Source organism: Cyprinodon variegatus, unplaced genomic scaffold, assembly GCF_000732505.1.
Source record: "Cyprinodon variegatus isolate N-32 unplaced genomic scaffold, C_variegatus-1.0 Scaffold808, whole genome shotgun sequence".
NCBI classification, from domain to species: domain Eukaryota; kingdom Metazoa; phylum Chordata; class Actinopteri; order Cyprinodontiformes; family Cyprinodontidae; genus Cyprinodon; species Cyprinodon variegatus.
The window spans coordinates 130,172-144,739 of NW_015151261.1; the positions used below are offsets into that span (position 1 = coordinate 130,172).

The 14,568-nt window shown below is 38.9% G+C and overlaps 1 protein-coding gene across 1 annotated transcript in view; it reads right to left on the reverse strand.

Moving 5' to 3' along the window:
- The window catches only part of LOC107098762 (E3 ubiquitin-protein ligase Itchy-like), a 45,356-nt gene extending 32,241 nt beyond the window's left edge, over positions 1-13,115 (reverse strand). The window contains exons 1-3 of the mRNA XM_015396599.1: positions 12,977-13,115; positions 4,506-4,597; positions 2,653-2,794 (exon numbers count right to left, since the gene is read on the reverse strand). Coding sequence (XP_015252085.1) covers positions 2,653-2,794; positions 4,506-4,575 — 212 coding nt within the window. The 5' untranslated portion in view covers positions 4,576-4,597; positions 12,977-13,115. The remainder of the gene's footprint in view (positions 1-2,652; positions 2,795-4,505; positions 4,598-12,976) is intronic.
- Positions 13,116-14,568: the final 1,453 nt, after the last annotated feature.

The following is a 14,568-nucleotide window of genomic DNA, read 5'->3' on the forward strand; positions in this document are numbered from 1 at the left end:
TTGCGCCACACGTCTATCGATCGATATATATCGTTATTGAATTATCGCCCAGCCCTATTGCAGGCTAACAAAGAACCCAACTCCCCATTCCTGAGGGGCGAACCCGTCTTTCAGGTTCAATTTGCATGTTTTTCTAAGCCACAACAAGGCTTTGTTTCAGACCACTCTACAGAGCCTCAAACTCAATGCTAATTCTGACATTTTGAATTGAAAAAGCTTCCAGGATGGGAAGTGAAACGTCTTCAAACTTGGAGACAAAGTCCAGTGGATTGTTTTTTTACTTTTTTGGAATGACTATGACCTGGAGGACTGAGAATCTTCACCAGCATAGGACTGAAGTTGGCGTTAAGGATCCACACTCAATTTTATTTTTGCCTTCTTTTGGTATGGCTGAAATTATTGCTTCTTTGCAGCTTGGTGGGGAACAATGGTCCTCAAGGGCCGCAGTCCTTTTGGTTTTCTATGGCATATAACACGGCTCCCAGACAGGCTATGAAGTTCTGTACATTGAGTCATTAATTAGAATTAGGTGTGTTGGGGCAGAGAAATTAGGTAACCTTGCAGGATTAGGTGCAATGTGCTAAATGTACCCAAATAAAGAATATGAATTCTAGGATATAATTGAAGTGTATAGCTAACCAGTCTTTGGTGACTTTGCTCGTTCATTTACCAAACTAGGCAGGCTTTGCTTGGTGAAGTGTTCTCATGGCAGAACTAGCAGCTGTAGCCACATACTTCTTGTTTTTAAAAGTTCAGCTGAGCAGGTTGGGTTTGGAGATAATTTTGCAATAATTACAAATCACTTTGTTGACAGATCAGTCTTCATTTCTTTGAAAACAAAATTTCACATTCATTTCTACTTCTGATTTTGGCATTACGGCCAAACCACTACCCGGGTCACACAATGGCCCAAATTTAAAATGCTCATGCAAGGAGTTGGCACTCTAAAATAATCACAATTGTTTTTTTTTTATTTATGACGTATTCAAACTGCAATCCCTAATTATTATTCACCATTTTCTAATTGGGGGGTATGTAAACTGTAGCTATGTACACTCACACTCAAGAATAGTTTTTTCCTATTTTGCTCCTCTGACTAATAGAGGCTATTCAAGGACAGAGAGTGTCTATAACCAACACTATGGCAGCTGTTTCACTAGCACCATGAAAAGACACTGAATATATGGCTCCAATTACCTCCCTTAGTAAACACATGACATAGAGCTCTTGAAATTATAGAGGAACTATCAAAAGGTTTAGTGGATAAAATAAATGTAGGATCATGTTGGTAGCAAGTAAAAAATCCATTAAAAGGGAATATGTGTTTGAAGTAACGCACAATATTTGGTTGTTTTTTCCCATCAGATTAAAATCTGGCAAATAATACAATCTTTGGAAAACCTGGGTGAGTTTTTATCTCCACTGAGCACAGAGTTTGATGAGTAATAGTGTCTGGAAGAACCTCTCTATACTACAAAATGTAAAAAGTCTGTCTACAGATTCCTTCTGTTGATAAAAAAAAAAGCAAAGATATTGTGGGAAAATAATGCAAAAGAAATTCTCTTCTGTTAATCTGGTTTTGTGCATTATAAAAACCAAGAAGGCTGCTTTTAGGTTATTCTATGTATTTAGTACTTTTGATCAAGTGGTGAATTTATTAAACAATAGTGATAGGGCACAATACGAAAGGAAAGGCAGGAAGAAGAGAAGGACAAGGAGCAAAAGTGGAATGGGAAGATAGAAGGGAGAAATGTAAAGGACAAGAAAGATCAAAGTTAAAATAAGTCTAGCTGGAGGAAGAACTGTCACATGGAAGGAAGAGAGCCCAGAGCCCAGAAAGAAAAGACAGAAATAAACAATATTCCTCAGGTGCTAGCAAATTTCAGGAAAGATTTTAAATTTAGGATATTAAGGACTTTATCAGGATCATGACTATGTGAATAAATGTTAATTTTCTTACTAAGTAAGCAAAGCTAGATGTGGTGACTCATTTGTAAAACTGGATGTTGCTGCAGAAAAAGTCTTGAGAAACTCTGTAAAACCCCTGGTGCAACAAAATTCATTTCTAAATTTCCAACTATACACAAACTGTCCGATCAGTCTTCTTGGGAAATGGCCTTTAGATGCTGCAACGGCAGCATTTCAACTATCCTTAAGAAAAAACCTCAAGCCTCTTTTTAAAACATGACCTCATTTAAATTATGGGTAATTTAAAAACTTGCACTTATTGTGAGCACTTTATTATTATTTTGTGCATGGATAATTGATCAACAACAGATTAGCCTTGTGCTGCAATGTTTTCTATAACAAGGCTAACATTCCTGATCCAACTGTGGAGCAAATAAACAAAAGGTAGAATATGATTGGTGTTTACAAACCTCACCTTAAGATTTTCATTAAACTCTGAGTTTAGAGTTCTCTTCTAAAATTAACCAAGAGAAAGTTTGTGCTGAAGTCAAATCTAGATTTTGATCCAAGTTTTCAGTATAGATAGACTTGTTTTAAGTGCCCTAAACCAGATTGATAATATTTCAGTTTAGATGTGAGTAAAAGTTGAGGCTTTCTGCACAGCTGAGTGAGTCCTGTGTATATGGCTCTTTTAGGTAAAGCGGTCATAAAGGGCCACATAAGGCTTCAGTTATTCTGACTTACACAGTGAATGGCTGCTTCCATTTGGGGGTGTGAGTGTTGTTGCATTTTTCTGTTTTCTTGGACTGGCCGTCGACTGTCACTTCCACATAAGGACTGGGGCCAAACCAGTTCTTCTTGTTTTCTCTCAGTTTCGCTGATAGCACTGAAACAGACAGAAGTGGCTTTTTAGCAGCGAGTCACAGGCAGGATACGGGAATTAAAACAGGATAAAGATTCAGCATAGAAAATGGCACAATGTGAGAGTGAGAGACAAAATTTTGATGTAGAAAATTTTTTTTATCTGAACTTAGGAAGATGTTTTTGTCAAAAGGAGGTTTATTTAGCAAAATGAAAATGTGTATCATAAATAGAGATGTCCCTATGTGATATCGGAAACCAAAAAGCAAATATTTGAATTTATCCACCTGCAACTAAACATCTCTGCTATAAGCAAGTTCATACAAACACTCTGCTTCTGTTCAGGGTCTATGTAACTTAAATGGATCAGTTCTCATATCTATTGATGTTCACTATTATTCTCCGAGTAAAATTCCCTAATTAGGCTTTCTTTTTTAACATTTCACATTAAATAAGTATGAAAAGTACAGATAATTTATTGTGATCAGAACATCCCTAACAATAGACATTCACATTAGAGCGAGATCTAAGCAGTCACACTTTCTAACATGCACACATTTGTTTCCCAAAACAAAGACTGGTAGGTCATCTGAGGTTTCTGAGGGGAATGAGCTGGAATCAATCTGTCATCATGAACTTTGTGGACTTGTGTGAGAAGGACCACGTGTGTCGTAACACCAGGAAGACCAAAGAGATGGTGATCCCTTCAGGAGAAGACCCCCCACCTCACTCCTCTGTTTACATCCAAGGGCAGGATAAAAACTGTGGAGAGTTCCAAATATCTGGGTGTTCATATCAATAACAAACTGGAATGGACTAATAACACCGACACCCTGTATAAGAAGGGCCAGAGCTGCCTCCACCTCCCGAGGAGGCTGAGGTTCTTTGGAGTGAGCAGGCCCTTGATTAAATCCTTCTATGTCTCTGTGTTGGCATCAGCTCTACTCTGCACTGTCCTCTGCTGGGCCTCTGGCAGCGCAGAGCGGGACATAAAGACGCTGACAAAACTAGAGAGAAAGGCTGCTTCTGTCCTAGGCTGCGCTCTGGACTCTGTGGAGGAAGTGGCTGAGAGGAGGATGCTGTCCAAGCTTACATCCATCATGGACAACACCTTCAACCCTCTGCACCAGACTGTAGAGGAGCTGAGCAGCTCCTTTAAGACTTCAAGACCATCTCTCCAGGGTAAAGCAATAAAGCTGGCAACAGAACCCACATGCTTCAGGCTGCACCTATGCTCTCTGAGGGTGAACGATAACCAAGACACATGCGACAGGCCTTGTCCTTGTCGGGAATCAGGAAGCCACAACCCTGAGGACAGGAGTAAATAGTAGTCTTCTGGTCCCTTTCTGTTTGCTTTGTGCTCACGCCGAACCACAAAGCGAGATAGGTATACTTGAACTTAGCATGCGGATGAGAGGCTTGCTTACTGCAGGGGGCAGTGGCCAACTAACAAAATCTTTAAACTACTTTCAAGTAGCCTCACAAAAACAGAGCCAGCCAACAGAAGCTAGCTAGCCTGAATCCAAGAGGTGTTCTTAGTGAGATGAAGAGCGTAAGAACTGAGTAATGCCAGTAATGACGGACACATATATGGTGCAGGCGGGGCCCGTCTCTTGTCGTCATCATGTCATTTGCCTCAAAGGCGTGATTAGAAGTGGGTTCAGCCAGGATACACAGGGGTGTGATATACCAGATTCATGTGTTGTACTAAGTGAATCAACTGAAAGGGAACTTACCAGTGACCTGTAGCTGTGCCTTTATGGGGTACCCATTGGAGGTGCTGGACTTGCTGACTCCACTGGCCATGACATAGGGCTGGGAAGAGAGCCTGACAAACACACAGAATACCAATTAACCAAAGCCTCACTCAAAATTATTGTTCCGATTTATTTCAATTTTCGTCTTAAATGGCTAAATGACCTTTATTCAATGAACGTGTTTAAAATGCTCCTTTTTAGATCTACACAGGTGAGGGACAACAAGAACCAGTCTAAATAGGTCAAACCCAGATCTGCACAGCCCGGGTAAACTTTCTGTGGCACAAAGTCAGATACAGGTAGTATAAACAAACATAAATCCATCTGCATTTCCTCCCTACCCATGCAGGTACTGTATTTATGTGGAGTAGAAATATTAAACCTAATACATAAAGGGGGAGTGTTGGCCTGGTGGTTAGAGCAGTGTGCTTGTGCTCTGAGAAGGTAGCAAATACCCGGTTCGATCCCTACAACCTTCAGTCTGGGTTCCTGAGCAAAACCCTAACCCCACACTGTTCTCTGGGGGCCACACAATGGCAGTCCATTGCTCCCCCAAGGGGATGAGTTAAAGGCAGAGAGTGAATTTCCCCATTGTGGGACAATAAAGGGATTGTGGGACATTTAAATAAAGGCATATACTTCACCTAAATGACTATAAGTGCGAGCCATCAGGCAATGCATATGCTTCACCACCATGGGAGATTAGATTTTAGAGATTACAAATTCTGTGTTTTGAGGAAACTTAATTCATACTCTGAAGAATGGGTGACACAAAAAGACAATATTATCGTTACTAATAATATTATCCATATTATCTAGAGGTACATTTTTCTAGTGTTGGATCAATAAAGCTCAATTAATTATACGCCTTACAGGCAGCGATAAGGTACATCCTGCTGATTGTAGTTTTCAGTTATCGTCCTTTTAGTCCGACATGTTGAGTCACATTGTAAATCATTGTAAGTCAGAAACCTTTAACTTTTTTTTATGAACGGAGAAAAGTTGAGGCAGATGTGACCTGTTTAATGTACTTCAAAACTGGGAAAAATGTTAACATGTTTTGGTCTGCGACCCATTAAGCAACACTGGCCACATCTGGTCCCAGACCAATTATTAAGTCCATCTCTATCAAATATAAATAATGTATTGGTATCAGGGTGGCCAGATGTCTGGCTTTAGGGCAGACAGTCCGGATTTTTTATTGCACTGTCCGGTGCTGCATCCAGCCGGATGTGTATTTGTCCTCCTTTATGAGGCACTAGGCTTGTAGAGCAGATTTTGTTTTTTATTTTTTTGCTGGGCTGCAGCACAATATTAAATCATCAAAAATGCATCACTGTCTGATCTATCACATGATTGGCTAAGAGTGGCGGCGTGTCAGGTAAAGATCTGCTTGTCATTGGTTACAAAAGTAAACAAGGATCAGAATTACTGAGGCTAAGCATTAAAGTTAGCGTCCTGTCAAAACCAGGACGTCGTTTAACCCAGAATGGACAAAAGAGCGTGAATTTATGACCAAAGGTAGTGGAGATTCATTCCATGGTTTCTGCCACTTTGTCGATGCGATGTGAGCGTAAGCAGTCGAGGAAAAGCTGCAATTGAACGGCGTGCGAGTACGGATTAACATAAAAGTAATAAACGTGCAGCAGGGAACTCTTCAATGTTGGCTTTTACATAAAGTTTTGTCGCCCCTGGATGCTAAAATAACTTGTGCAGAGCTGCAAGGTGGACTATACTATAAACATCACTAGTCCTACGGAAGTGTAGACTGTGACATGAAAGTGGATTTCAGTGATTGGCCCATAGCTAAAGGGATGACCATAAAGACTGAGGCTCTTAAAAATAAAGCTATACTTTTAGAGTAGATGAATGTGTTTTCTACAATCTCTTTTGTTGTTTAAAAAAATATTAGGCTATTTTATTATGTATGTTTCTTGTTAAAAAGATTTTTTTTAACATTTAAGTCCACACATTTTTGTGGTATTCTGCACTTTAAAGATTAATCTTGGTGGTCACGTTTTAAACATCACAATGTATTAAATAAATGCAAATGCTGGGAACCAATTCTTTATTACATTTCTTTAATATTTTGTTCTATTCAGCTACACAAGCATCCTCTTTAAACTATTAAAAATTGTACTATAAATGTGACTTTACCCGATTCTTATGTACACCATAGTAATTTATTGATATGCCGCACAATGTCCTCCTTTTTGGTGCTATAGAAATGGCCCCCCTAATTGGTATCAATGTGCTCTGCAGCTCTTAAAATGTTGAGGAGCACATGGGAGGTTTTGTAAAGCGGACCAAGGCAGGTATAGAGCTTAAATATAGATTTTCTGATTGATATAATGTCAGCTTATTACTGGCAGTGAATAAACAGCAACCCCTTCTTAAATTGTCTTAACTGTGACCCATAACATAAAAGCTGCAGCTTTAGCCAGGTATGGTAATAGGGAATCAGGGCAGGCGTGCACAGGAACCAGATCCTAAACCTGTCCTTGAATCTGGTTGATTACCTCCGAGTCTCTGAATAATTCATGCTCTCACTCCATCTCGTCAGAGTTGGAGAAAGTGGGGAACTTTCACTCTGACTACGGCTTTGATCTCAGTCAATAATTCATTGCAACAGCTGACTTTGAGGCTCTACAACAAGGTAAACTTTGCTCTGATCGTGCCTGATCGTGGCGTTTGCTGAATATTAAACTCCAAAATGCCCTCTTCTAACTGCACCCCCCCTCCCCTTCTTAAGATAGATAATCTACTATAGAGGCACTTTTAACCCCATAAGCCGGAGTTTTAGAAGCACTTTCCACATGAATTACATACCTGATTAAATCAAGAGAAGCTCCTAAGTTATAAGCTGGACGTGTAGGAAAAAATATTCATATGATACAAAGTCATTAAAGATTATTTTCAAGTGGAACCACTATTGTAGGTGTCATCATTTCTGATTTATAGGTGAGATCAAACAGAACAAAAAAATCATAATTTGTAAGCCTTGACATTTTTTTTCAAAGATTAACACGGAAAAACAGCATGAAAACCTCTTAGAAACTCTGACTGTAGAATCAGAATGTATAGAACCACACCTTGACAATGACAAATTTGGACTGAACCGGTTGAAGTATGTTTATTCTACAAAGTTTTAGTGGACAGCATGGCAGCCGAGCATGTTACTCTGGCACAGATGTGCCAAAGTGTCCAAAACGTTCCAAATACATTTTTTTTCCCGTAATAAAAAAGGAACCTGGTCTAACAAAAGTGCTGATTTCCATGTTATTGCTACTTCTGCATACATATGCTGTGTTTTATTAAAATAATGTCCAACTATACCATGAAAACAGCCAGAAAAAAAAGGTATTTTGTTCTTCTTCAAAAGTAATGTGTATTACTAAAGCGTGGATAATGTTAAAGTTTTATAAAGTTGCTTAAATCATTTCAACATAGAGTAGTTTAAGTGAGGAGAGGTTGGGTGGAAACAGAATTCGTCAAGTTTTTCATTATCAGATAACCAGATAAGAAATTTTTCCTACTCTATTTATTTGTCCACTTTTAGAAATAGCAGACACATAATGTAAATAAGCTGAAAATATAAAATTACAGCGTAAATTATTCATAAAAGCAATCTCCACGGATCTTTTCATCATCTCTGAGTGAAAATCATTACTGTTGTAGTGAGGCTGCAAGAAACAGGGCTCATTGCAACATTTTTATCACCAGATCAGTATTATTTTCTAAATTATTCAAGTGTGCACTTTTTGAAACAAGTAGTGTAAATAAGCTGAAAATAAAACGTAAACAATGGTGTAATCATATTTTGCTGGACTGCTCTCAGCATGTCCGATGATGCCTTCAAACAAGCAATTTAACAGAGAATTTAAAAAGCATCCAATTGTCTCAATAAAGTCATTAAATATCCTTTAAAGATGTAGTTTAGCATTCTTTGAAAATTGAAGGAATAGAAAATAAGTACTTTTAGTACCATATTATATTATTTATGACAACCTGGGTGATGATTATGGGATTTGCTGTCACAGTGGCTGCTGCCGCTATCCGACAGCGGCGACTAATAACAAAAATGCCGCAGGCACCTTGCAGTGGAGGAGGAGTTACGTGACCAATGGGGAGCAAAAAGTAGTGATCATCTGTCTGAACGGGAAGTTAACTGAGTTCGCTATAAAGTCCCCGCTCTATACAGTGATTGAGGGATTTAAGGGTTAGGGCTGACGTCAAGGCAAAGTAAGCTTGTATGAGCTATGAGAACAGCCACATTTAAACAGAGCGTGCATGAGGAGAAATGGGCTTATGCATGCTCTCGAACATGTTTAATAGGCTTTCTCTCTTCACAGGGTTGTGAATGTCATTTTTTTTTTTGAAGAGAGGGCGGGTCTTATAAAAAAAAAATTCACAAAGATCCTCCACAATACCTTAAATTTTATCGCTTTTCCTTCGTGCGCTGGTGGCAGGTATTCCTTGCCCCTTTAAGACACTGCAGCAGTGTGTGTAATCACTTGACTCCCATACAGTCAGAAGCATCAACAAATAGAATGGCGGATGAGCCCAGTGAAGAAGCATTTAACACCGTTAACAAAATGACCTCAATTAATCCTGTGGGGCTGAGCAAGAGCAGAGATGAAGCTGAGCGCGCAGAGAGGAAGTCGAGAGGGCATGTGGTCAGGGTTAAGCATGCAGCAGAGGTTTTTGTGCAAGTTTAAACGATGCACATTGATCTCACTGCAGGCTGAGTTCGCCATAGAAGTTGAGCAAAAGAAAAGTAATTCAAAGTTTGCCTGAAAGCTGTCGGGACTACCCAAAGTAACACATCAAATCTCCACCACCAAGATGTGCAAAAGGCTCCATGACCTTTGTGCTAAAATCTTTGCAAGAGAGGTCAAAATTTTCTCCATTTCAATGAGGCATTGTTGAATGTTTAAACTTTAATGGGTACAACACATTAATATTTATTTTAAAGTAAGTGTAAGTATGTAAGTAAGTGATATATTCAAATGATAAAGTTATAAAAATAAAACTAAAACTGGATCAGTTGCATTTCCTGCACATGCCTTTATTTCTGATAGAGGAGCCAGAGCATTTTTTTCTTATTGAGGTAATGCCCAATTTATCATTATATTGAATTAAGGTTATATCGCCCAGCCCTAATTTCGTACTGCTGCGCAGAGGACGACATGTCACTAGAACTTTAACTCTAATTTGTAGTAAAACAAAAAGTATTTGTGTAAAAAAAACTCTTTTGATTGTTATTTTAGAAACTTTAAAGCCTCTTCTTGAAAGGTTTGTGGGTGAAAAAAAATCGCCACCGTGTTTCAACCCTATCCAAACATAGATCAGCTTCGCCTGATAACGGGCCTGTCAAGCTTAAGGGGTTAAAAGACCGGCTTTACCTGCTTCCATGTCCCCCACCCAACTGTTAATTTTCCCTGTTTTTTCTATATATTTAAATATCAAAAATGTTGCTCAACCACACAAGACTACAATAGATCATGAAACAATCAGCATAACAGCAGAAGGAGGTGTTTCCTGACAATTTTAAGACTTCTGCAGCATTACTGAATTGTCAACCTGTTTTTAAACACATGAGACACCAAAGCAGGTCTGAATCTACAGCATGAGCACTGTCTTGTGGTTTTAAAAAGCTCCTCCTGGGTTTTTCATAACCGATTATAATCATAGACAGTGAACAGGTTTTAAAAGTCTAACATGTTCATACTGTTCCACATTCCGCTGACTCACACTAAGAATAAAAACAATGCTCCTGTGACGTTTCAAAGAGCCTCCAGCTCAACTTTACACATAGTCCTGCATCTGGAAATGAGATATTTGTTGTTTATGGTGCATTGCTGATTTCAGCAGCAACCGTGTCATTAGCCCAGCTGACAGGGAGTGTTTAACAGTTTAGTGAAGAATTACATATGACCAAGCTCTGAACATTTACAGAGCATCGCCAAATACATCATCCAGAAGAAGGATAGAAGAACTGCAAACCTACAAACATACAGCTGTCAGGAAAGGAAAGCGTTAATCCAAGATTCCAATAAGAGGCTCATGGTAGTGATTAGAGATAGGCCTGAGTGATAAACAGAACATATACCATTAGTGACATTAACTATGATAATCTGCATCAATTTTCCCGTGTTTGTAAAAGAAATAAACTTAATTTTGCTAAGACACTGCAGCGTCTGTGTAATCATGTGACCCATCCAGTAAGAAGAAGCATAAATAAAGGACAGTCGGATGAGCCCAGTGAGGAAGCGTCTAACACAGCCGCAAACTAAATGACATCAGTTAATCCTGTGTAGCCAAGTGAGCGCAGAGATAAAGCGGAGCACGCATCATCAGAGTTGAGCGAGTGGAGGACAGGTTTGGTGCAAGGTTGGAGGAGTTTAAACGATTCACATCGTTCTTACTGCACGCTTAGTTCGGTGGCACAAAAATTACTCCATGAATGTTGAGCAAAAGGACATGAAATTCAAAGTTTGTCTGAAGACTGTGAGAACTACCCAAAGTAACATAACCAACATCTCCCACCACCTGCAGCAAAACCATGCAGTTTAGTTCAAAGGTGTGCAAAAGGCTCCTTTACCTTTGTGCAAAAATGTTTACAAGAGAGGTTAACACTTTTCTCTTGTTCAGTGAGATGCTGAATGTTAACAATACTTTTATATTTAATTGAAAGTAAAATGTAATGTAATTTGGTCAATAAATAGATGAAAAACGGATCAGTTGCATTTCTTGCGCATGCCATCATTTATAGAGGGCAGGAGCATTTATCATGGAGATTAAAAACAAGACTAAGACGTTTTTACAACCTGCAAATTTGACCATTTTATATCTGAACTAAAGCCGCAGTGTGAGAAATTTCTGTCCTTACATGGCTGCTCATCTACTCTTTTATTAAACCCCAAATTAGACAAAAGCTGGCTGAAAACATGCACTTCATATTCTTCCATTTATTACCAGATTGTTTCTCTCTATCTCTCCTGTACATGTTCTTCTTCTCTTTTACTCCGAGTCTGAAAACAGCCATAAACGGAGCAGGTTGTTGTCATGGTGCCTCTGCAAATGGACTATAGGGCCACCTTTCCATTAAAGATGCAGGCCCAACTGATATACTATGCTACTGTAGGGCTGCAACTAACGATTATCTAGCAAAACGATTCCTCTGTTTTCGATTAATCTTTTAACAATCGGAAAGCCAAAGGTTCCTTAAGGGAGATTTTTTACCAAATTAAACCAGATGAAACTAAAACTTTTCCGCTTGAGGAGTTCTGAATGGAGCATATTGACAGACAAAGTCAAAGGACAAAGACAAAGTTTGAGCTTAAAGGAAAATGTTTATATATTTTGATATAATCGCTGCTCTAAATGACTTGCTCTATCTGCTAAAGGCACATTTTAAAGTCCCTATACTCAGTTTAATTAATGATTAATCGTTAACTTAATTAATTGATGATTATTTTATTAATCAGCTCATGAATTAACAATCCAAAAAAAGATAATGGTTAAAACTCTGTCAGCTCTAAACCTGGACCTGACCAGGCAAACTTCACAGAGTCATAGTTACCGAGTCTGACTCAGATCAAGCCTGCTTTATGAAACTGGAAAGGAGACAAAAGCCTGACTAGTTTAACTAAGCCTGGCTTAAAAATGAAGCGGGTTTTATGAAGCACTCCTAAGGAGTCACCTTTCTATAACTGGTTTAAGTTTAAAAATAGACTAAGTGAATATTGAAAGGTGTAAAGGAGACAAAATTAAAACAAAAGACAAAACCCAAAATATGAGAAAGAAGGGGATAACCATAAATACCTACAGCCATTAAAGAGGAGTATAAATGAATAAAATACAGAACATAAAAGATGAAAGCATTGAATTGTCTTAATGAGTCAGAAACACAACATTCACGTCAGACTGATCAAGTCAAAGTTTAGACTGAAACCTATAAGTTTGCATTGTGTTCCTGTTTAAGGAGTATATAACACGGTCAGAAATGACGCAGAGGACCAGACCTCTTATATTTCTGGATTGTTTTTAACTGACAGCTGAACCACATGGAAACAAACAGCTTATTTATCTTCTTATTAGAAAACAACCCAGAGAAACAGCTAACCCAGCCTTTCCTGGCACCGTATCCCGATAAACATGACAAACATTACATAATTTTCTCGAACTCTGAAAGTGCTAACTGATGTAGCTACAATGGCGATTCCTGTTCTGACTGCAAAAACACGAACTGTCACGATGAACGGCTTTATCTACTGAACCACTGTATCTGCTGTTAACACCTTGAGCTTCAGTTGGTCTCCAGGTTTGACAGCCTCTCTGTCCGGCTAACTGAAACCTGCTGGCCTGCATCGATACGGCAGCTTAAAATACCAAAGTATGGAATCTTTACGACAACCGCTATGCTAGGAGAAACAATTCAGCCTTACCGAGACCAAAATGGGGGGTTGTGGAATGTGTTTTGGCGGCACTGAAACGTCTTCCCAACCTGTTCCGAAGAGATATTTAGTTTGTATTTGGGGTGTCTCACTCCGAAGAACAAGAAACTTCCACCATCTTCCTAAGCTCCCGTCACGTGACAGAAACAAGGTGGGGCGCGTCATGCCTTTCACCCGCCTTCGTTCTGTGATTGGTCCAGATAACAGGCTGGTTAAACCAATAAGCGTTAGGTAAACATTATGATGAGTTCAGGTTCAACTCGTTCGTTTTGACGGATTACGATCTTTATTATTTGGAGATAATAACTCATACTATAACTACAGAAGAGGATTAGGGACTCTGAGAAAAGAAAAAAAAGTTCACTGATTTTTGAAATTTTATAATTTATACATTTTTATAATATGTATAAATTATAAAATTTCTGACTTTACACAATTCTGACTAATCTCAGAACTCTGACTTTTTTCTCACAATCCTGACTTAATCTCACAATCCTGACTACGGCTTGATGCTACAATGTTTAGTAGCTGTCAAAATTCAGTCAGACTTCTGAGATTAAAGTCAGAATTCTGACTTTTTTCCCCCTCATAATATACTGAAATAAAATTTAAAAATCAGTTAACTTTTTTTATTTTTTCACTGGCCGCAATCCTCATACATATATATCATATTTGGGAACCTGAACCACAAATAATAAAATCTGAGACATTAAAGAACACATACATTTGCATTGTTGGCTGTTGTCTCCATTTCCCAGGGCATTAATTTTCATGAAAGCAGGTACAAAACAGGTCTAGGAGGAGTTAACCCATTAGAGACACCTCTAGGCTTCATTTTTGTAGGTCTACCCCAAAAAAACAGATTTAAAATAATTGTTATTCAAAGGTATGAAAATTATTACTACCACTGTATATGTACAATACAGAGATGGGGGATCTGGAGTCAACAAGTCATCTCTTTGTCATGTATTTGTTCTACCCAGCCACTGAACCAGGTGAGTCCAATCTGCACAGGTTAAACCAGATTGGACCCACCTGGTCAGAACAAATACATGACATAGAGATGACTTAATGACTCCAGATCCCCCATCTCTGGTACAATGAGATGATTTCAACACTACGTATTACAGCAGATGATACCTTTTGTTATATTTTACAATTTTACGCCATTCTCTTACTCAAGAGAGTTTAGACCTAGCCCTGTGACTGGATGAGCACATAGAAACTGAACTTTATTGATCTCATAATCGATAAATTAACTCTCTGCATTTAAACAATTCTTGGGGAGCAATGGGCAGCCACTGTGCAGCGCCCGGGGAGCAGTGGGGTGATAAGGGTCTTGCCCAGAGCCTCAGAGAGCTGGCTGTGGGGGATCAAACCGGGTCCTTGCAACCATCTCAGAGCACAACCGCACTGCTCTAACCACTAGGCCAACACTCTCTACATTACCATCTTAGAACAATTTACTAACATTTACTAATAAAACAGGTACTGCTTTGTTTTTGCTTTTTTTAGTTCGCTTACAGAGTGAAACAGCCATTAAGTTTTGGGTGTCGCTGCTAACAAGCCTCGCCCAGGTATAC